General features: G+C 34.6%; 1 protein-coding gene across 5 annotated transcripts in view; it reads left to right on the top strand.

The window, feature by feature from the left end:
• The window catches only part of Nup133 (nuclear pore complex protein Nup133), a 337,303-nt gene that overhangs the window by 67,882 nt on the left and 243,623 nt on the right, over positions 1–25,798 (top strand). For 4 of the 5 annotated variants that reach the window (XM_069816497.1, XM_069816495.1, XM_069816494.1 and 1 more), the window contains exon 3: positions 21,935–22,146. In XM_069816497.1, coding sequence (XP_069672598.1) covers positions 21,935–22,146 — 212 coding nt within the window. Of the gene's footprint in view, positions 1–11,180; positions 11,307–21,934; positions 22,147–25,798 lie in introns of those variants that run through there. The other variant, XM_069816498.1, reaches the window with a different exon arrangement.

Genomic DNA, 25,798 nt, shown 5'->3' with positions numbered 1-25,798 from the left:
GGGGTGAAACGATTAATAGAGAAACCTATTGTCAGACCTTGAAGAAGTTGAAGAAAAAGAGACGTGGGATGCTGACCGACGGAGTTGTGTTGCTTCATGACAACGCTCGGCCACACACAGCTCGTGACACCCAAAATCTCATCTCGAAATATGCTGGGAACACATTGACCAAACGTATTGTTACAAGCGATAGAATGAATAATTTTTATCTTAATAATTTAATTTAGGATGATTATTTCGGGAATTGTTATGCTTTAAATTGTGAGGATATTTTAATGCTTTTTTAAAATATAAATTTGGAATACGTTTCCAGTCAGTCTTAAAAAGAGTAATTCATAGAGACAGAGGCCTCAGCATATTTATTGACACATGCCAGAATTATTAAATATGAAAAAGAGAGTTCTTGCACTAACATAACTGTTTATAAAGTAACCAAATCTTTTTTTTTTTATTGGGTTATTTTACGACGCTGTATCAACATCTAGGTTATTTAGCGTCTGAATGATATGAAGGTGATAATGCCGGTGAAATGAGTCCGGGGTCCAGCACCGAAAGTTACCCAGCATTTGCTCGTATTGGGTTGAGGGAAAACCCCGGGAAAAACCTCAACCAGATAACTTGCCCCGACCGGGATTCGAACCCAGGCCACCTGGTTTCGCAGCCAGACGCGCTGACCGTTACTCCACAGGTGTGGACACCAAATCTTAAGAAATACTCTATATAAAGGCATAGGAATTAATATAAATCTGTTTTAAGGAATTCCTATTTAATATTCCTGTTAACATGACAAAATAAATATAACGCAACATGGAAGCTAATTTAACTCTTTATCGAGTATTGTTGATGAGATGTGTTATGAAGGTAGACCGAATCACATAATCTATACTAAAAATAAATCTGTAAGCGAAATTTTTCTGGTAATTTTCGATTTTCTAAAAATAATTGGTGTTAACATGTATAATTAATCATCCTGAAACCGAAAATCGCTTTTTTGAAATTTTTGTTTGTATGTCTGTCTGTCTGTCTGTCTGTCTAGATGTTTGTTACCTTTTCACGCGATAATGGCTGAACGGATTCCGATGAAAATTGGAACATAAATTAAGTTTGTTGTAACTTAGATTTTAGGCTGTATGGCATTCAAAATATTTTATTTAAAAGGGGGGGTTATAAGGGGGCCTGAATTAAATAAACCGAAATATCTCTCTTATTATTGATTTTTGTGAAAAATGTTACATAACAAAAGTTTCTTTAAAAATGATTTCCGATACCTTTTATTCCATGCAAAATTTTGATAGGACTGATATGTAAGTCTGTCTGTCTGGATGTTTGTGACCTTTTCATGCGATAATGGCTGACCGGATTTCGATGAAAATTGGAATATAAATTAAGTTCGTTGTAATTTAGATTTTAGGCTATATGGCATTCAGAATACTTTATTCAAAAGGGGGGTTATAAGGGGGCCTGAATTAAATAAACCAAAATATCTAGCTTATTGATTTTTGTGAAAAATGTTACATAACAAAAGTTTCTTTAAAAATAATTTCCGGTAAGTTTTATCCCGGGAAAAATTTTGATAGGACTGATATTTAAGGATATACAAAAGTTTTAATATAACAATACAATACATTTCCACCGCCGTGCCGCCTCAGATTATAGTGTCGTTCCGTAGCTTCTATGTGCAAAATATTAAATTTTTTAGTAGGAAGAAAAACAAATTTATTCATTCTATGGCAGTAGTGCATATGAGATCGTGAATTCTTACATTTTCGAAAGAAAGAAATATAATTAAATTATATATAGTAGATTGTATTATTTGCTTCATCACTGTTTAAGTTATTTAATAGAGCAAACATCTGAAAATCGATATGTGACATAGGAGTTATTGCAGGAACGATGACGATGGCTACAATGAAATCAAAACAAATGACTCCGTCTATTTAAGGCAGCCTTGACGTTTATCAATATTAATATACAGAGAATATTTTGTGTGTTTGTATGAAGTAATCTCAGAAGCTAATTAATCTTCACTATTTGAAATTTGGAGTTTCTCTAGATGGATGTAATGCTACAATGAGGACTGAGGTAATATTCTGTTGAAATATTGTATAACTTGATTATTGCAACTTTATTTGGTCCACATAAAATACTCTAATTTTATACACTCATTTTACCATAGAGATCACTGGAGCTGAGTTATTTTAAAAGGTGTTATGAAATGGCGTTCCTGCGCTCATAATTTACCCTTATTCGTTTCCTGTGTTTCTTAAAATAATATTTATGTAGGGTGCCTCATTCTTTTATTTGCACAAACAATGATATACAACTGAGCGAGTTGGCTCAGGCGGTAGCATCTGAGACACGCATTCGGGGGTCCCGGGTTCAAACCCCGTGGTCGACCAATCTGACTGGGGTTTTTCATGATTTCCCTTAGTCATAAAGGCAAATGCCGGATTGGAAAGATACATGCCATTATTCATCACGCCTCAATTATCAATACCAAAAACATTAATCAAAGTCTATAATCAGTTACATGAACCTAAGCCATCTACAACACACAATAGAAACAGGAACTCAACAAGAGTAAAAACGGCCTGCTGATATACCTACACATTCTAAATACGCGACATGACCACAGATGTTAAGGCATGAATAAAATAAACTTAACAAAAAAAAAAAAAAAATGATGTACAGTAAGGTTAACATAAAAATGATCTTCGTACACAATCAACTCTATTAATTTGGAGTGCTTTATTAAAGGATGCATTCAAGACTAATTTAGAAAAATGTTAAGCGAATTATCTTTGCACCAAATGAGTGGTCTCTGGACTAAAATGATAACACTTTAATTATTTAAATAGAATTTAAATTAAGTTGGATATTAAAGATTTATTCTTCTATCAAACACGAATGTTCCCTGGACCCAATGTTCTATTTTAATTATGTAATTACTTTATATTTATTTCTAATAAGTGCAGCGGAGCGCACGGGTACAGCTAGTACAAATATATAAAGAGAACGAATATTAATAAATTAATTTCAATGTATGTAATATACAAACTGAAAGCGGTAACTAGTCTATAAATGAGGTCTTAACAAGTATAAATAAAATGTACTCTTGACAATAGAGACACACATTTGCCTTCAGTAATAACTAGGACATTAAAGAATTTATGGTGGCTCACCTGTCAGGCAAAAATCTGAATAGTCAGCATTGTTGAACTATAGAAGCGTGGTTAAAAAGTATTCCCCCCCCCCCCCCCACCCATTACATAATGATTGCTTTTTTCAAGTCCTGGTAATAACATTATTAAATTAATTGTCCCACATATTTGGGTGGTGCCTTTCTTTGTTTCTGACATAATTTCTGAGAGTTTCTCTTTTACACTTCAGTAGAAAATACAACTTTCACTGGACAGTGAAGTGTTACTCTAATGGAACTCTAAAAACCACAGCATTAATGTTTTCTTTTTTTCTTTCATGCTCTTTATTTTTTGTTTCAGATAACATCATGCTATTGGATAATTATACATGCACCTTTCTAATAAAATTGGCACATATTAAACTGGTCTCATAAGTGATATTGAATGTATAATAGCTTCTCTGTGCAAAATATTTACTGAAAATTATTGTAGGATATAAATAGAAATGTCACGTCTCAGGCAAGGTTATTTGTGGACGACTGTATAATGTATAGAAAAAATTAGTGATAATCTTACAACCTTGCAAAACTATCTTGACGTTATTGAAAACTGGACTACAACAAATAAAATTAAAATCAATCTGAGCAAAAGTAAATCAATAAGGATTCATCTCACATACCAATTAAATGGATCACCAGTGCCACAAGTAAACATTTAGGTACCGTATATATTTTAGTAACAAACTGGTTGAAATAAGTCACTAATATTACAAGGTTAGCCTGGAAAGCATTACATTTCTTTATGCATATTCTTAAGAAAGCTAACCGAAAATCAAAAGAATTAATGTACATAACCCTTGTTTTATCCACTGCTGTGGAGTAATGGTAGGCACATCTGACGGTGAAATGAGTGGGCCCAGGTTCAAATCCTGATTGGGGCAAGTTACCTGGTTGAGGTTTTTTCCGAGGTTTTCCCCAATTGTAAGGCGAATGTCATGTAATCTATGGCAAATCCTCGACCTCATCTTGCCAAATATCATTTCACTATCACCAATCCCATAGACACTAAATAACCTAGTAGTTGATACAGCATCATTAAATAATCAATTTAAAAAAAGACGTCAAATAAGCAGAGGAAGTCACAAAAGCTTGTGGTGGCAAAGGATTTAAAGTTTCTGTGGTGTTCAAGAAAGGGAAATACTACAAATGCAGAAAAGAGGATAGCCTATATTGGTGTATTCATCACATGACATTACACAGGAGATATCACCACATATGGTTGTAAACAACTGTGGATATTTAAAATCTGAAAGTGTCTCTTAGTGTAATCAAGTATTGCTTTGTATAATAAGAACTGTAGGCACAATGTATAAATCTCTATATGCATTTGAAAAAATTAGTAATCAACTTGACAGAAATGTTCGTGTGTCACAATATAATTTGTAATATTTTATTTGTTAATGGCATTGTTAGGCCAGGTAGAATCAGACGCTGCGCGGCACAGCACGACGTGACATTTTGTCTCATGGTACTTGTCCCCCATTGATTTCCTATTATGTGGTGCACACAGAATCAGACGCGACATGACGGTCGCGAGCAGACACAGAAAGACAACATCAAATGACTGCTAGAAGTTCGTCGCGAGGAGACTTTCTGATAGCTGCAGTGTACTGCGCATGGGTTAATAGTGGCTATGATTGCATGCTTTCACTATCTACAAATACTATATTGTTGTGTAGTTCACATTCATAATGGAGCTCGATGTGAATAAATTAGTTGTTTTATTACAGGAAAGATACATTCTGTAAAATCTTTGAAAAAATATCACGACAATGTGGTTTCTAAAAATATGTGAGAAATTGCAAATGAGATGAAAGCACCAGGTGGATAATAATATTGATAAATAATAATAATTTGTAGTAGGCCTACTTCTATGCTCTATACTTTCATTCATTATTGATTTAATATACTATTTTTCTTTATTGTGAGTCGTGAAGTAGTCATAAACATACAAAATGACATTTGTGCACTACATTAGTAGTATTTAATTTTAAGATTCTTTCAATTCTATAGATTTTTAGGTGTATTAGGCATCCTTAGGAAATAATAACCAAAAATACAATGGAATTTCTCATATAGACAATCCTCTTTCATTGACGCCATTTTCTAGCCTATGCCAGTTTTTCAAATCCACACAGCCAGCAAATCTGTTGTCGCAAGCAGACCGTGTTAAGCTGTCGCGAGGCGTTGTAAAGCAAAACGTCGCGTCGTGTCTGATTCTGTGTGCACCCGGCCTTATTTTTATTAAAGTACTAGCCGTACCCGTGCGCTCCGCTGCACCCGTTAAAAATAAATATAAAGTAATTACATAATTAAAATAGGACATTTGATCCAGGGAACATTCGTGTTTGATAGAAGAATAAATCGTTTAGTATGTTACGTAATTTAAATTGTATTTTAAAAAATTAAAATGCGATCATTTTGATCCAGAGACATAAACATTATTTTAGGAAATACAGGAAACTAATATACAGAATAGCCTATCAAGTTTTCTGTGCATAAGAAGCTATTTTAATCTTACCTGTCCTCAATTCACTCAGAAGTTACTGTAATAACATTATAGCATTATGTCCATCTAGAGAAACTACACTTTCAATGGTGAAATAATAATTAATTATACAAATCGGTTAATTTAGCTTCCGATATTACTTCATACAAACACAGAAACGTAGGCTATCTTTCATAGCTTTCGATTGTTGTTGTCCAAGGCCCCTTATAGACGAAGTCATTTGTTTTTTATTTCATTACACGGCCTTAGATGGCAGTTATTTTAATTTTAAAACTCATTTATCTCATTAAATATCAGTTCTATCAAAATTTTTCAAAGAATAAAACTTATCGGAAATGATTTTTAAAGAAACTTTTGCTATGTAACATTTTTCACAAAAATCAATAATAAGCGAGATATTTCGATTTATTTAATTCAGGCCCCCTTATAACCCCCCTTTTAAATAATGTATTTTGAATGCCATATAGCCTAAAATCTAAGTTACAACGAACTTAATTTACATTCCAATTTTCATCGAAATCCGTTCAGCCATTATCGCGTGAAAACGTAACAAACATCCAGACAGACAGACATACAAACAACGAAAATTTCAAAAAAGCGATTTTCGGTTCCAGGGTGGTTAATTATATATGTTAAGACCAATTATTTTTAGAAAATCGAAAATTACCAGAAAAATTTCGGCTACAGATTTATTATTAGTATAGATTTTAGCAGCACAATAATATGAACATTTTCCATTTTGGTAATTAAGTGGCAAGAAAATGTTCATGTGCCACACCATATCATATTTCATATTTTTTACATTATTAATTATTCCTTTCATTAAGAATTTTTGTTTATATTTTGGAATGCTTAAGTTAAAAGACAGTGATGTCTCTTCCATGAACTGCTAAGTATTTAATTAAATATCCTGTGAAGATCATAGTTAGTTACTTCGAAAATGTTACGTGTGTCTCTATGGAATGACCTGTCAGTATTGTTACAAATTACAAAACCTGAAACTGTTAGAATGGGATCAGGAGTAGTGATAAAAAAATGTAATGTTGTAGCCCTACATCAACATGACTGTTTTAATCCAGTTTCTAATAGTTTTTAAGGTTTGAAGACCTTTTGAGGCAAACATTATTGAAAATGTGAATCTCAAACAATAGATGCAGATTGATAATAAGTCTGTACTGCAAACTATTACAAAAATTTTTAGTTGACTTGTTTGACAGTATACCAACACTTATAAGATGTTCATTTATCGCTACTCAACCATGTACCTATTTGCGACATCTGAAAGAATATGTACCTCAAAATGAATGTATTGTAATTTGTGATTTCTCTGATTATATGGTTCGTGATAATGTTGCTATTCATTTATTCCATTGCTTCATGATTGACTTCTTAAAACAAACTACCTCGAAAACCTGAAAAGCTTCACTACTTATCAGAAGAAGTAGCATCACAGTACAAAATAAGTCCAACTTCCTTAATCTTTGTCATCATGAGAAATAATTTAACATTAAGGCTGAGTGGAATTTTTTTCGCATCCTCACATGGGAAGAATGCGTGTGATGATGTGGGAGGAATGGTAAAATGTTTAGCAGAGGAAAAGATTCTGAAGAGTAGGTTTCAATCAGCAAACACAATAAAGAGTGGATACTCAATAATTTCACAGTTACAGTCCTGTAAATGAGACTAGAGTTTTCGTTAAAAGCTACTAATTTTCAGAGGACTTAGGTATAAAATAATGGTAACAGTTGATGATGTGGATATCAATGACACTGTTGGTTTTGTTGCATGCCAATACTGAAATTAATGATGAACAGGTTGTTTATCAGGAGTAGAAGGCAATGAAGTAAAAATAAGTCCTTTGGAACCACATGGATCTTCTCCGCCCTTTAAATATCCTCAATTTTCTGATATGTTTGTTGTGCACAAAATTGCGGTATTGATCAAAGTGGATCCTACAACAATAAATAGCAGGAAGAATTTATTGGCTAACAGAATCTGAAACTCAAAGAGGAAACAAGAATTCTTTTAAAATCAACAGAGAAGGAATGAGTGGTTTGATAGTAGAAATGCATATCAAATTGAAGCTCGTGATATTCCTTTCAAAATGGGGTGTAAAACAACACTATATAACTTACAGAATCAGAAATATTCAAGACTGAAAGTGTTACTGTGAACGAAAAAAGGTGTTTTGCAGATTTTAAAAATGAATTAACATCAAAACCTAACAAAATACAATTTTTCTAAAAAGTATATTTTAATTTAGATCTTTGGGAAGAATGATTCCTGAAAGTTTAATTAAAATTCAAGGTGATCAGATTGAATTCTTCAATTTTTTGGCTGGTTTGGCATGGAATGATCCTTAAGGCCTAGTAGGTATTATAGTTCCGTCTTTATTTATACTCCTAGGTTTATTGCATTTATTTATAATTAACCTTAATTTTACGTTTATTTTAATGCTGTAATTATTGTAATGTTGTTTTCTAATGCCAGGCGTTTGACAATAAAGTCATTTGACCTCTTGCACTCCAATATTTTTCAAAGATATCATGATCAGCCACTGAAGCACAGATTTTGTGGTGTTCTGAATCCATTTCTTGGTTTGAGTTGCACAATGGACAGTTAGGGGACTGATATAATTATTGTAATGCTATTATACAGTGTTACTATAAATGATCTTTCCAATTACAAACTTGAATAATTATCATTAGAAGACACTTAGAAACATGATATTGGTATCAATGGAAAGAGAAACTCAAATATTTTTTGTTATTTTGGTGAACCTGTTGCATATTTATTAATTTCCTTGCTAGGAGGCGATAATAATAGAAAAATGGCTGCAAATGAAGACAGAAGGGCATTTTGTGTGCTAGATTTTCACATATCCCAGTCTGTTGTCACTGTACAACGCAATTTTAGAAGAAAATTTGATGTTGATCCACCCAGTGGGCCCAGTATCCGTAAGTGGTACGCTGACTTCAAAACGAAGGGATGCATCTGGAAGCGGAAGTCAACCAGTCATCCATCTGTAAGTGAGGCAAATGTAGAGCATGTGAGAGAGAATTACACACGAAGTCCACAGAAATCCACCGTAAAAGCCAGTAGAGAATTAAACATCCCTCAAGAAACTGTGTGGAAGATTTTACGGAAACGTTTGAAGTTTCATCCATACCATTCGCAACTGTTGCAGGCTCTGAAACCAGACGACAAAGCCAAGCGACAGTCTTTCTGTGAGGAGATGCAACTCAGAGTGGAAACTGAAGGTTTCATCGAATCATTGGTGTTTAGTGACGAAGCCATTTTCCATCTGTCAGGAGAAGTGCACAAACACAATGTCAGGATATGGGCTTTGGAAAATCCTAAACTTATATAGAACATGTACTTCGTACCTAGACATGTTACAGTTGTGGCTTCTTCCACAACTGGAGCAGGACATCGAAGGTCTCTTTGTTCAGCAGGATGGGGCACCACCCCATTACCACTTAGATGTCAGAAATGGACTGAATACATGACTTCCAAGGAGACTGGATTGGACGTGCTGGCCGTGAAGATTTAGAATGTTTGCATTGGCCTCCACGTTCCCCCGACCTCACTCCTTGTGATTTTTTTTCTGTGGAGTTTTATAAAATAAGTGTATCAGCCACCATTACCACCTACCTACGGATCTTCGTGTTCATATCACAGAGGCCATTGCACTGATGGATGGTCCAATGCTACAACGTGTATGGCAGGAAATTGACTACAGACTTGATGTGTGTCGTGTGACACAAGGAGCTCACATTGAGCACATGTGATTTACTTACGGTTGTGAACCAAATGTTTCTCTTCCTGTTTCATGTTTCATGTTTTCCAGTGAAAAAAACTTAAAAATGGTTGGAGTTTCTGTTTCTGTTGGTACCAATTTCATGTTTCCTAATTTTTGCTGATTTAAGAGTAGCACATATGATTTAACCGAATAGATAACAAAAAATATTTGAGTTTCTCTTTCCATTGATACCAATATCATGTTTCTAAGTGTCTCCTAACGATAGTTATTCAAGTTTGTAATCAAAAAGATCATTTATGGTAATACTGTATATCACTGCCACCAGGAGTATACCTAGGGTTGCCAGATGTCCCGATATGGTGCAAATTTTCGATTTTCAGGAAATTTTCCCGTGTCCCACTCTTCCTGTCACAGGACACAAAATGTCCTATTTTTTTTAAATATTACCCATTCCTAAGTGAAACTGAAATTAGTGCACGACATGAAACAAATAACACCATGCACCATGTTTAGACTTGAGGGATATGCAAATTTAAGAGAATACTTTTCTACCACTTGAAGTTTGTATTTTGATATTTTATATCTATGATAAATATCCATTCAAGTGTTGAAAAAGTAATTGTTTAATTATCCTGTACATACATACATAGGCTATACTATATTAATTTAATTAATACAGTATCATAAAGCCAACTGTATATCAAGTGAAGCAAAATGTCTCTGTTTGATATTTTTTAGCCACCTGTATATCAACTGCAGTAAAATGTCTCATGTTAATAAGTTTGATCATTTTGGCTGTCTTACAGTCAAGGGAATACTGTAAAATAATATAGGCCTATATACTATGTAAGCCTAAACATAAAGCTTCCTTCCAATGCTGATCGCTTAACTCAACCATAGACTATTTAATGTTAACATCAAATTAAATGATAACAATTACAGCATATTGTGGTGTAGCCTATAAAAATAATATAATGGATTGAAGAGGAAAGGGATATTCCTTGGTAATGGATTAGGTCTGTATATTTTATAATATTAACTATATATTATTAAAGTACCTAGTCATTACCGTAATATGTATATTATATAATACTGTAAACAAGACAATATCAGAGGCTGCAAACTAGATAATCCTTGTTTTTGTATAATTATACGAACATGAATGAAACAAACAAGACTATCATTGCTTAGGTTAGGATAGGATTACTTATATATTGTGATCAGGCTATATGCACAAATTTTCCAATATACTACTATCATAACTAAATAGGTAATGTTAACATTAATTTTCATATGTTTTTGTGGTGCATGTTAAAATAATCGGTAAAATATCAACGAATAAATAATGTTATACACTCAGTTGATAAAACAAATAATATTCACGACAAATATATAAAAACAGAAGAGAAAAACTTTTAACGAATCACAATATTGACGACCAATAGCATTATGACGGCATGGACTACGTATTCTTGTTACATTGGCTTTGTCTGGCCTGCCAGCCCGGCCCGGGAGCCAGGACTTGGATGCAAGATTCTATTCATCTGTTTAATAGAAAGGCGAACTTTATCTTATCTCTTCGCTTCGCCCACGTGACAACTATAATTAGCTGACTGCCGACTCCAGTGTATTCCTAACTTGTCAAGGTCATTTAATATCTTTATCTATGGTCTTTAGCTGTTGGCAGTATCCCAATCGATATAATCACAATGGACAGACCAGACCAGTTCAGAGTTCGTGTATATTGTGATGGTGTTGGTCATTGTGCCATCTGTTGACGATTTATTGAGCTACTCATATTGTTGATTCCCAAAGCTATAAGCGTGATCCATCTGGTATATATATATATATATATATATATATATACATACATACATACATACATACATACATACATACATACATACATACATACATACATACATACATACATACATACATACATACAGTGCGTTCGGTTCCCCCTGCGGCCAGCCTGCAAGCGTGGAGCATTAGTTAGTGACGTGTAACCTCAAGCTTATCCTACTCATTTATTGTTATCACTTGAGTACTAACCTTCTTACAAAAGATGCTGAAAGTGGTGTCCATCTGCATTGATGCATTCTTGACAGTGACAAGCGTAAACTGACTGCTCACGGAAACTACCATGCTTGGTCTTGAGGCGTTTTTTTAAAGTGCTTCAGTAAAGCAAACTGATTGTTGAAACAGAACGCAATTAGGTCAGCTGACTGCAAAATAATGGACAGCTTTGAGTGATTCTTAATCACGGGTGGCAGCACGTTGGTAGGCTATATTATTGCTGCTCCGCGTGCTTGCCATTCATCGCCTGACTGCAGGGGGAAGCGAACGCACTGTATATATATATATATATATATATATATATATATATATATATATATATGATCTAGGATTACATTTAACAGATATTTTTCCATAAGACTGTTCTCAGTCTAGACAAAAATGATCTGACTATCTGTGAGCTATACCCTGTAATGAATAACCTCAAAATTCAACTCGAACAAAGAATGGAGAAATCTTTTTTTTTTTTTTTTTTTTTTTTTTCGTTACAAAGTTCTTGAAATATTAAATAAGTTGAAAGAGTTGTTTCCTGGAGAAGTTGTGTTAGTTAATTTAAACATGTGTATGAAGTTTGTGTTAAATATCTATGTAAATGGTTTGATTTTAGTGATTCTAATGTTTTTGCACTGAATTGTATAACTCTAGAAAACTCACTCAGTTCAGTAAGATTTTAAGGTTAATGAAGTCACTAGATTTACAGGATAAGCTAAATACTGATGAAATGTACTCAGGAGTTGTTGAAATTGTCAATTTATTTTTTCGAGAGGGTGGTGAAAAACTAAAAGTCTCTCTCCAAAGTAAAGCAATAACAGAGAGGTGGTTATATATGGTAAATTTAATTGGCCCAGAAAAACTGGAAAACATTTCAATAGTACTTAAGTTTTTGTTAAGTATATTTCCATTTAATGCATACATAGAAAGAATATTTTCAGTGATGTCAATCAAATGGAGGAATGAAAGAAATAGAAGCTGCGCAGATTTAATAAAACATGAATTGTGTGTGTACTTCAACTAAGGCCCTTTTCACACTGGGACACTGGTGACGGCCACGGGTGACGGTCACCGGTGATTGCAATAAACACTCGTGGGTCACTGGTGTCGAACACAGCTAGTATTGCCAACTGATTAGTTAATAGCTTCTGATAAAACAATTTGTGATTTAGTGAAATGGATTCGAGTTAGGATCTTTTGTCGTTATTGCTATAGAACAGAAGGAAGGTGAAGAAAAAACGTTCATTACACAGATATTTACTGCTAGAAATCACAGGAATGGACACAATACTAAGGAAAGCTATCTCATCAGATGAAAAACTTTCTCTTACTTTAAACTACTATTGTTTTATTTTCTTTTATTTTGAGCATATTTGACAGATTTTTATTGGTAGTAGTATATTATATATTTTAAAATATTATAAACATTGTCACTGATAAGTTAATCGTTGCTCTTCATGAGCTGTTGGAAAGTATAACAAAGATTACTAGAAATGTTATGTTGAACATTTGTGGTTGCTACATGTCAATACTTACTTACTTAGGTACTTACAAATGGCTTTCAAGGAACCCGGAGGTTCATTGCCGCCCTCACATAAGCTCGCACCCTGTATATATATATATATATATATATATATATATATATATGCCTATATACAGGGTTAGTTAAAAGTCCCGAATCACCTGAATAACTTTTGAAGCATGTGGTTCAGTGACATGAAACTTGGTATGTGAGGATGACCATATACTAAGAACTCAATGGTATTACCGAGTTTTTTCTACTTTCAGTTTAACCGGAAGCTCACCTTTTAAATTCTTGTTCAAACTGGTAGCCCTCAACTGCTTTACAATGTGCCATTTGATCATAGAAATCATTTAAGGACTGATTTAACCAGGCTTTAGGAATATCTTGCATCACTTCCATTATTCGATGCTCCAGATCTTCTAAGTTGTTGGGTCTTTCTCGATATACTACTGACGTCAAATGACACCATAAAAAGAAGTCCAAAGGTGACAAATCTGGGGATCTAGCTGGCCACTCTGTGTGACCTCTCCTATCAATTCATAGTTGTGAAAAAATCTTGTGTAAGTGCTCACGAACATTCTGTGCATAGTGAGCTGGAGCTCCATCTTGTTGACAATAGATGTCATCTCTAGGTAGACCAGAGATGGGCATCTGTGCCTCACTTGAGAATTGGTGCCTCACTGACCTTCACAGAGCTTACTGCTCTAAGTGACATCATCTTCACGGTCCCCATTCCTCCTTCATGTAGCTCCTAGGTGTGGGCAGGTTCTATATCAGTTTCATATGCAATATCAGTGATGGCAAAATGGCACTATCAAAGCAGTGTGTACGCGTTAAAAAACGATTATTTCATGAGAAATGGGAGGAAGAGTTTTTTTTTTTCTGTTTAGATGGGGAGAACATACGATGTATGTTATGCTCGAAAATCCTGTTAGGCATTAATAAATTGAATATAGAACATTACTCCTTATGTCATAAAGAACATGCTGAATTAGAAGCTAAGACAAATTAAATGTTATTTTTTCATACTACTTCCGAAAAAAAATTATGATCTTAACATTTGCATAGTATAACTTAATAAATATTATTTTTGAAAATTATTTTTATGTCCAGAATGTGCACAGCTATTAAGTAACCTTAAGAAACACCAGAATATTCAAGAGAATAAAATATGTAGACAAGACAGAATATTACTGGCTAGTTTTGCAATTTTTTGGGAATTCGTGATTTAAAACAGTTCAGTGACAGAGAGACAATAAAGAAGTATGGGATTAAAGCTCCCAAATTAATCTGTCTGAGTGAAACACAAAATTTCGAAAGTATTAAGTTATCCAGGCTCACTGTCGGTAGACGAATTGAAAGAATTGGTGACCACATTTTAAGAATACAATCAAAACCTAAATTAAAGATTTCTGCTTATTCCTTAGCTTTAGATGAAACAATTGACCTTGTTGATAGGTACTTCCCAACTTGTTTTATTCATTCGAGGTGTAGACAACACTTTGTTGCCTCAAGAGTACTTATTAGACTTAGTGCCGCTTTAATCCTGAACCGCTGGCAAAGTCATCTTTGAAGCAGTGCAGTGTGTTAGAAACTAATGAAGTGTCATTGATGAAATTGGTTTCTGTTGCTACTGATGGCGCACCAGCTTTGTTTGGAGAAAAATTGGGGTTTGTTGGTCGCTTAAAATCTCATTTAAAGAAAAGAGGAAAACCTGAAGAACTGCAGGCATATCACTGTGTCATACACCAAGATGCTTTATCTGCGAAAGTAATAAATTTACGACATGTCAGGGATGTAGTTACAAAAAACAATAAAATCAAATCAAAAGCTCTTATGCACAAACAATTCAGGAAACTCCTACATGATATTGACGAGAATTATGAAGATCTTGTTAGAGGTTAGATGGCTGAGTCGAGGAAAAATGCTGAAGAGATTTTTCGGCTTAATAGTTCAGTGGCCAATTACATGAAACAACATGTAAGGTGCTTATGATAAATCTAAAAAATTTGTTGATGTTAATGATACACTTCTTGTATCATTTGAATTAATTACACTGTTCTATTTGCTTTTAGGGAAAGAATATACCAGAATTAGATAATGATGAATGGATACGAGACTTATGGCCAGTTTTTCCAAGTAATGTTTAATTTGGCTTAACAAATGTTAAATTAACAGCTGGTTTATTTTTAACGTTTTGTTAAGATGTTTTCCATTTTTCCAACATAATTTTGTTTAAAATAACCAACACTTAACTTTAACTGTCGTTAATACTATTCTAACTACTCAACAGCAGTTGGTAATGATTTTGCATATATAAGACAACTTCTTATTGGCTGATATTATTATTTAAATTCTGTACTATAGAGTAAGTCATGAAACGTGTAAAATCGTGACCTGTTACAGTAGCCAGTACAGAGAGTTGATAAATGAAAGTTGCATTGACTACTATTGAATAATAATTATTATTATAAGCATGGTTATATTTTATAATGCTAAATATGAATTTCTGTTTAGAAAAATCTCAGCATTATGACCACCAGGTGACAATAATTACACGAATGTGTGTGTAGTCAAGTGTACACAAAACCCCAAGGAGAATTCCGTATCATATAAAATTCTCTAATTCAGGTCCATGTATAAATTGTATGTAATTTCGTCCTAAAGAAGCAATTTCTGCTGAAACATTTTATTATTTACTCACTGCGTACTTTGAAGCACTATTGACATCGGCTATAGTTGAAGAGCCAGTGATATAGAATCTAGAGTTAATAGTAGCAGGTGAATTGGAACAAGTGGCCTATTTCAACTAGGTAACGTACAACTGAGTTTTATTTTAAGACATGAAAGTGATTATTATAACTACATACCGGTACCTAAGAAATATTAGTAAATTAATACATAATGTGCATTCAAACATAACAAAACTTAATTGGTATATTAACTTTCATTTATTAGAATTATATTATAGCTAGCGATAAGATATATTTGCACAGGCTTTAAAACAGAAGCGAAAGAGCTGGATTCTTGGAATTTATAATCGTTTTCTTTCCGATGGAAATTTAATTTTCCCGCAGGATAATCACCCCGCACACACCGCCATAAATGTTCAAAGACGGTTCACGGAAAAGCATGAAAAAGAGGAGGATTGACAAATATCGAGACATCCCACCTCAAAATCAGATCAGTTCTGGGATCAAGTTCTGATTACCTGGGAAGATTTCGCTAAGGACCGAAACTATTTCCGCGATCTGGTGGACTCAATGCCCCGAAAATGCCAGGCAGTGATAGACGCCGGTGGCATGTGGACAATGTATTAGATCCACATGTGTATTTCTTTTATTTTTCTTTAATTTGTTTGTTTATCTTTGTTTTATTTCGGGAAGAAAATTGATCTCCCAAGAGTTTTTTAAATTCTCCTAGTGGAGCCAGAGTTGCGAAATAATTCGTTCCACTACACAAAATTAAAAAAATTAAGAAAGGTAACATGTATAAAAACTAGTTACGTTAATAAAAAAAAAAGTTATCGCCTGGAATCGAACACGGGCCACTAGAATGGCAAGTCAACTCGCTACTGACTGCTCCACGGGAGTGTTATGACATAACTAGCGCGACGAGGCATATATAGCTGCTCGGCTTGAAATCTACGGCGACAGCTCACATACAAACGTACTCGTGTAAATATTTTAATATTCAGTACTAATTAATGTTTCATTTGGACTGATTTACTGAAGCTTGGTGAAACCGGCCCTTACTCTAAACATTTCTCAAAGAGAAACATTACATGTTATTTTCACAACTTTTGTCTGTACAGCTGTGGTGTTATCCGCCATGTTTTTAACTGTTTGTTAAATGAGTTAACAGCCTGAAATCCTACATTTAAAGTTAACAAACGGTTAAGAATCTGTTAAGCCAAACTGGTGTTGAACAAATGGAAAAACTGTATTTAACAAACTGTTGAAGGTTTAACAGTTGTTAAGTGTTCTAACAATACTTGGACAAACCGGCCATTAGTATTTTTATGTGATATATCAGGGCATTTTAATGATCTGAACTGTCAGCTAAGAATGTTGTACATCTTTGTGATCAAATCAAAAGTTTCGTAATGAAATTAGATTTGTGGATGGAGCAACTGAAACAACAGCAATATTATTATTTTCCTTATTCTTTCTTTGCCAGTTAACAGAGGTAATAATGATAATTACATAAGCTTGCTTGGAAATTTGAAACACGAAATAATAAATGTTTGATTTCATGGCTTCCATGATAAGCATAATGATTTCTTGCTTTTCGCCAATCCATTTTCTGTTAATGTCATGGATGTCGGGCAGTATGTTATCGTTGCAGGGGACCTAAACTTGCCCCAGGAAAACTGGCAGGGTACAATAGAGGGAGGGATGAGTCAAGCCCAGTCATTAGTAAACTCACTCATCTGGAAACATAACTTAATTCAAGTAACAGACAGGGCGACAAGGGGAAGTTCGTTACTAGACATATTTCTTTTAAGACCCTCAGAAATAGTCGCAGGTATAGAAGTGATTCCAGGTATTAGTGACCATGACGCGGTAATTCTTGAAATATTATGGAATGCTAAGTACAAGCAAAGCGGAAAAAAGAACAAAAATATCTTGCAGTATAACAAAGCGGACAGAGAAGGCTTCCAAAATTATCTTAGAGAAAAGTACTCATTATGGGTAGTAAAGGGCAGTAGTGTAGAAGAATGCTGGGCGGAGTTCAAGCAGATTATATTAACAGGAATACAGAAATGTATCCCAGTTAAACGCTTATCAAACAATCCCGATCCGGAATATTATAATAAATACATACGGAAACTGAAAAGAAAACTAAGGAAATCCTAGAGACAGCGCAAAGAAAGCCTTGCAAAACAAACAAAATTCACACAACTATCGAAAGAACTGCTTAATGCGAAGAAGATAGCGCAGGAAAATGACCTAAATAAACTTTTCAAAGGTGAACAAAACGGGTGGGGGGAATTTTATAAATATGTGAAGAGACGACGCAAGGAAAACTATCTGAGCCTCCCCCTAAAAAATGACCACAATCAATTTATCGTACAGGACAGCGAAAAAGGAGAAAAATTAAATTCCTATTATGCCACTGTTTTTGGGATGAGGACAATAGTACCACACTTAGCTTCTGTGGAAAATACGGGTCAGTTTTCTATCAAGCCTAGGGACATAAGGAGAAGGATCTCTAAATTGAAAACTCATAAATCAGTAGGACCTGATGGTATCGCTGGAGATATGTTAAAATTGGGAGGGGAAGCCATGATTCCCTATCTAGTTCGTATATTTGAAATATCAGTAAATAATGGTACTGTCCCGCGAGATTGGAAAGATGCAATAGTGGTGCCAATTTATAAGTCAGGGTCTCGCTCAGATACAAAAAATTACAGACCGGTCAGCCTCACCTCTGTGGTTTGCAAACAGATGGAACACTTGATTTCATCTTATCTAAGGCAGCATTGGGATGACTCAAATTGGTTACATAACTGTCAGCATGGATTTCGGGGGGGGGCTATTCATGTGAGAGTCAATTAGTAACGGTATGTCAGGATTTAGAAGACGGAATAGATTCCAATAGCCAAGTAGATGCAGTGATTATTGACTTTTCACGCTCATTCGATGTAGTCCCACACGATATATTGTTGGTTAAACTACAATCAACGGGGATTGACTTCAGAGTGCTCCAGTGGATCAAGGAATTATTAACTTGTCGCACTCAGAAAGTACGGGTAGGGGAGGAATTATCGAACCCAATTGAAATTACTTCCGGGGTCCCGCAGGGGAGTGTCTTGGGGCCTCTTCTATTCTTGGCTTTTGTAAATGATCTGCCAGTTAATATCTTGTCTAGAGTTCGCTTATTCGCAGATGATTGTATGGTATACAGGGAAATAAAAAGTCATGAAGATACTACTCTTCTCCAGAATGACCTCAATAAAATAAACGATTGGGCAATAGCCAACAAAATGAAAATAAATTCTCTAAAGAGCAAAGCCATCAGCTTTACAAGGAAAAGAAATAAAATAGTCGCATCGTATACGTTAGGGGGTGAAACCATTCCGGAAGTTAACAAATGTAAATACCTCGGAATAACATTTAGCAGCGATCTCGGCTGGGGGGAACACGTTACAGACACAGCGGGAAAGGCATGGAGAGCGTTACACTTTGTGATGAGGGTACTAAGAAAAGGTTCTGATAAATCCAAAGAGATTGCATATAAATCACTAGTACGTCCAGTAATGGAATATGGTGCTGCATGTTGGGATCCTTACAGATTAGAACATATTAAGACACTGGAAAAGATTAAAAAACGGGCTCTTAAGTGTTGTCGGAAAAATTCACCATTAAAATGGGACACACTTACGGACAGGAGAACGCGAATTCGATTATGCGCACTGTTCAAAACATACAGAGGTGAGCCTGCCTGGAGAGAAATAAAAAATAGGTTGCAGCCGCCAAATTACTCTTCAAGGAACGACCACTCATATAAATTGAGGGAAAGAAGGCAGAGGACGGACACTGGAAAGTTTTCTTTTCTCAATCGTACTATCAGGGACTGGAATGCTTTACCTGCAGACTTACTAAAGGCTTTACCAACAACCAAAAATGCATTTAAAAATAGGCTTAAGGACCTTACTATTAGACGGTAATTATACACAGTATTTAAAGGGTGTAAATGATATGTTGTTATTGAAGTGTTGTATCAGTGAAGAATTATGTTGTGTCAGTGAAGTGTGTTGTATCAGTGAAGAAGTATGTCGTGTCAGTGAAGTGTGCTGTGTAAGTGAAACGTGTTCCTGTCAGTGAAGCTTTATAGTTTATAGTGGCAGTGCAAAGAATTTGAACAGTGAAATGTTTTTGAAGTGTTAGTGAAATCAGGATAGAATCAGTGAAATGTGTCGTAGTTCCAGTGCAGTGAGTGAGTTGACAGCGAAATGAGTGTAATTTGAGAGGTACTTGTGCAGATATGAACATATCATACTCGTGGGTTTTAGTTCGATCTTAGTTTTAAGATACAAATTAGAATATTTCAAATGTTATTTTAAGTGATCGTTTCATTTAATTTAGTATATTCCCTGTTGTTGTTGTTGTTGTTGTTATTATTATTATTATTATTATTATTAGTATTAATTATTAGTATTATTATTATTAATTGTATTTTTAATTAATAAGTTTATTATTGTCATTATTGAGTGTAATTAGTTACAACTGCCACCGGGTATATACCCATTGCAGTGTGAATAAATACACTCACACACACACGCACGCACGCACGCACGCACGCACACACACACACACACACACACACACACACACACACACACACACACACACAGTGAATAGTTCTTTTCAAAATTAAATTATATGAAATGTAAAACGAGATCGAGATTGACAGATGAACATTTAACTGCTCAACTAAGGATTGCTGTGTCAGATTTTGAACCTGACTTCGAGCAATTGCATTTTCAGAAATGAACATTGTTGAGAACGATGATGATGATAATGATAATAATAGAAATTGAATTCATAATAGTAGTGGTAGTAGTTACTTACAAATGGCTTTTAAGGAACCCAAAGTTTCATTGCCATCTCACATAAGCCCGCCATTGGTCTCTATCCTGTGCAAGGTTAATCCAGTTTCTATCATCGTATCTCACCTCCCTCAAATACCTTTTTAATATTATCCTCCCAAAGGTTTTTTTCCTTCCAGTTCCCCAACTAACATTCTATATGCATTTTAGGATTAACCCATATGTTCTACATGCCCTGCCCATCTCAAACGTCTGGATTTAATGTTCCTAAATATGTCAGGTGAAGAATACAATGTGTGCAGTTCTGTGTTGTGTAACTTTCTCCATTCTCCTGTAACTTCATCCCTCTTAGCCCCAAATATTTTCCTAACAACCTTATTCTCAAACACTCTTAATCTCTGTTCCTCTCCCAAAGTGAGGGTCAAGTTTCACAACCATACAGAATAACCGGTAATATAACTGTTCTATAAATTCTAACTTCCAGATTTTTTGACAGCAGACTAGATGACAAAAGCTTCTCAGTTGATTAATAACAGTCATTTCCCATATTAATTCTGCATTTGATTTCCTCCAGAGTGTCATTTATATTTGTTACTGTTGCTCTAAGATATTTTAATTTTTCCACCTCTTTGAAGGATAAATCTCCAATTTTACATTTCCATTTCGTACAATATTCTGGTTACAAGACATAATCGTATACTTTGTCGTTTCAGAATTTACTTCCAAACCTATCGCTTTACTGGCTTCAAGTAAAATTTCCGTGTTTTCCTTAATTGTTTGTGGATTTTTTCCTAACATATTCACGTCATCTGTGTAGATAAGCTGATGTAACCTGTTCAATTCCAAACCCTGTCCGTCATAATCACATTTCCAATTTAAAACTTCAGACAAACATTTTAGAACTAGCAATAACTATATGAATGACTGCAAAATTAACTTACCCTTGACCATTACTGAAATAGAGCAAATTAATAATAATAATAATAATAATAATAATAATAATAATAATAATAATTATAATTATTATTATTATTATTGTTATTGTTATTATTATTATTATTATTATTATTATTATTATTATTATTATTATTATTATTAGGGCCTAGACCTATTCTACAATAAAATACAAGACATAAATTATTGAGTGGAATAGAAAAAATATACAACTCCATGCTTTACAAGAACTTTTAAATGTGGCGTGATGGCAATATTAGATACTATTTCTAAGGTGAAGGTGAATGAAGTCAAGAATCATATTGAAGTTGGATAAATTTGTTTGCTCTCTAGGATTTAATTTAGTGATTTTTTTTCAGGAAGTACAGCTGTGAGTGTGCGTATTTCCCCTGATGGTTGGGCGTGGTTTGTCTGTGGTCGACGACTTCTTATTTGGCAGTACAAACAGACTACTGATGCTGGAAAACAGCGGCGACTGCTGAACAGTCAGTGTCGAGAGTTGACTCTTCCACCTAGTGACCTCGCACATAGGGCTGATTTGGTCTCTGTGTATACTGCTGAAAGTAACCAAGTAAGTGAGATACTGTGTTCAAGTACGTTATATTTTGTGCCTTCACAGGCACCTGTAATTAAAAAATGAAAGTGACAGGCATCTTCAAAATCGTCAAATTCTACTTCAGTTTTAAGTTGGGGTCACAGTATTGTATACCTGACTGTAAGTCAGCAGTACTACTGGGAATTATTCTCAAAGTATTGTAGCTTTTGAATAATTTCGAGGAAAAATTGTTCCGGGGCCGGGTATCGATCCCGGGACCCTTTGCTTAGTGCACGAATGCTCTCCCGACTGAGCTACTCCAGAAACTATACACACCATCACAATTTTTCCTTTATATCCACACAATTCAAATGGACTGACAAGATGCTGGAAATCAACTTTAAGTGCACACAAATTCTGTGGGAAAAATTGTGATGGTGTCGTGTATAGTTCCTAGGGTAGCTCAGTCAGGAGAGCATTCGTGTGCTAAGCGATGGGTTCCAGGATCAATACCCGGCCCTGGAACAATTTTTCCCTGAAATTATGCAAACCTGCTATACAGGGAGCTACTACCCGAAAGCCAGATTTGCATAATATTGCAGCTTTTGTTACACTCATGAACTTATGAATTCACTTTCATGCAATGCACTGAAGCACAGAACAATGAATTTAATCTCGCAGTGCTTTTATTCTGTTTATATTTTTGTACTTACTATAATTTTCTTCTTCTTCTTTTAATGGCGAACATTGGAGGATAAGTCCATTTGTTGCCTAGCAGTCCAATGGAATGCATTGACATTCCCTGCTTTTTATAATTTTTTATCAAAACTGGGACAGACTAATAGATGATTGTCCATTTTACTGTTGGGTTAAGTCTAATGGCCATGTGCACCATTCTCGATCATCTAGTCCGTTTATCAGCAATCACAGAAACTTGGTTAATTCTTGACAATGATCAAGTTACAGATGCTGTGCACCGACATTTTCCCTCGATCAACTCAGTACCGTCAGCTGATGGTATGCTCGCTTGAGAAGAATCATCTGAGCGCTAGGTTACCGCGTATAAAACAGCAAACGAACGCACTCTGTCAATTATCACTTCGTTTTTGTTTGTCGGACTGTTTCAAACATCCTTGCAGGTTTCAAATAACAAGTTTCATGGAAGAAAAAAGAAAAGAGCACCGAACTTCTCACAGTTCGAAGTGGGAATTTTTTTAGAACTCGTCAGCAATTCTGCATCCATATTAGAGAATAAAAGTACTGACGGAAGTTCTCTAAGAGAAAAGCAGGCTACCTGGCTGGATTTAACCTCACAATTCAACGCTGTTCCAGGTGAGTTATACGTGTTTACATAATTCCACATAATTTGTAACGTAATTTATACAGTGGTTATTTCATATTATTGATAATAATTGGGAAAATTTCAGTATATGGATACCTCACTGACAATTATCTTGAAATAGGCTACTAAAAAGAGCAGATTTGTGTGTGTTTGTCGAATGATCATCTTGCTTATGAAAAGAGACATTTCAGTGCCAATAATTTATTTGGGAAAATTTCAGTTACAGATACCTCACTAACAATTATTAAAAAAAAAAAAGCAATTCGTCTGTGTATGTCGAATACGCATCATCATGCATACGCAAAGGAAGTTTTTAGTGCCAATTTATTTTGTGTTGTGCACAAGATTAGAATTTTGGAGTAAGAGGGAAAGGAAAGTATTCTTGTTCTGAAATTTATCCATTTATTTTGTGTTCACAAGGTGGAATTTTGGAGTAAGAGGGAAAGGAAGGTATCCGTGTAATTTCTCTTAATTCAAGCGTAAATAGCCTAATTGTCCAAAACATCATGTAGGTCCTAATAGTTTGAAATGGCAAATCTAAAACTAATAAGTGATAATCTCGCATTCCCCAAAATGGTCATTTAGTTTTACTATAATTATTACCGGCATATAATAACTAACTTTATTATTATGTATGTCAACAAAATTGGACAGTTAGGGCTAAATAATATTTTGTTCTCAAGTGAAGTCCCGATCTTCCAAAGCAGAAACATATATAAAACATTAGTCTATTTTGAGAAAAAAAAATATTCTCATTATTCATCTACAAACTTGCAGAGACATATCACTTCTTAGCCACCGATAATTATATTATTAGACCTCCCTGTGAAAACTGTTGGGTAGTGTAAGGAGTGATTAAATGAAATTGAAGGTTAGACAGAAGTGAATAAAATAAATTCATTGCAATTTATATCAGTTTTCAATATCATAATCAAGTAGTATTATATTTTTAAAAAATTCTAGCGGTCTACATTAATACAAATGAACATGACAATTATCCGATAAATTAAATAATTTGCATCAATTGAACATAATAATATGTAATAGGTAAATAGCCTATTTACAATGAGGTCAGTATTAAACTATTTTCAACTACTTTTTACTTCACAAAAACACACAAAAATATTTTTAAGCAATTTTCTCTTTTTTTTTTTTATTAATACACGGTTGCCAAATTAAAATTCTGAAACAAGCTGAAATTAGAGTTAAAAAACAACAAAAATAAGCTGACACCACTAATTATTATTTTCATAAGATAAAATAAGTAAATATATTATAACCCGTCTGAGGAAACATTGCAGTTTTCAGATGAGGGCACTCGTGTGTCATGAATGCGATCCTCTCAGTCTCGATGCATGGCGAATCAGCTGGAGAAATATTGGTACAGTCTGACAATAAAAACATCAACAGCTGTTATAATCAAATACAATTACCAATACCACAATTGAATTTACTTTTTCTGTCATAAGTATGGTGTATACACGTACAGTACCTTATTCCAGAAATAGCTGTATGCCCGACGCAGAGGCCTCAATTTCATCTTCATTATCAGTTGAACTGCCTTCATCTGTGCTGCTACCTGGCCTATCATACATAATACATCTCATCTTCATCACACTCTTTATCACTACTCATGTATATTACTATCCTTTTAACTTCCTCTTCCATTAATGCGCCACGATGCCAATATTCATCCCTGATATGTTTAACAGATTGGCAGCATTTTATCTAGTATTCTTTGGTGATTTTGCATTATCTAACACAACAATGCACTCAGATGGAAGATTTGGTATGAGACGTTCCTTTAACCATTTATTATAATTTTCGCCGTTCATTTCATCATGATAATCTGCAGATTAAGATTTGGAGTTACATATCAACTCGGCCCCTTCGATGAATTCCATTTCACCACCAGCGTGAACAACAATAGTCCTATGCTCAACACTTTGGTTTACATGCATACCTTGCACTTCATCATGCTGCCAACACTTCTATACGGTATAATGAGTATGAACCCTTGTTTCATCTGTATAAACAATTCGCTTCTTTGGCCCCTTTTCGTATTGTTTTTTTTAGCATTCTCAGGTATGCTGCACGACGTGCAACAATGTCCGACAGCTCCATTAAAACATATCGTATGTTTTTGCATTTCTTAAATTTGTATCCCATGGACTTCAGCAGCCTCCAGAATATATCTTTTCCTTAATAGCATTTATAAGCTTGCTTAGGGTCGGAATTTTTTTATCTCTGCTCATAAAACTCTAAAAAATTTCTGTGGATGACACATTTTTCAAAATCATCAAGTACAATTTTCTTTGAATGTGGGCGGCCTTTACCAGACGTTGG

The sequence above is a fragment of the Periplaneta americana genome, chromosome 17 (genome assembly GCF_040183065.1).
Source record: "Periplaneta americana isolate PAMFEO1 chromosome 17, P.americana_PAMFEO1_priV1, whole genome shotgun sequence".
Taxonomy (NCBI): domain Eukaryota; kingdom Metazoa; phylum Arthropoda; class Insecta; order Blattodea; family Blattidae; genus Periplaneta; species Periplaneta americana.
Note: the sequence above shows the minus strand (reverse complement) of the source record. Positions and strands in the feature narration are given on the sequence as shown.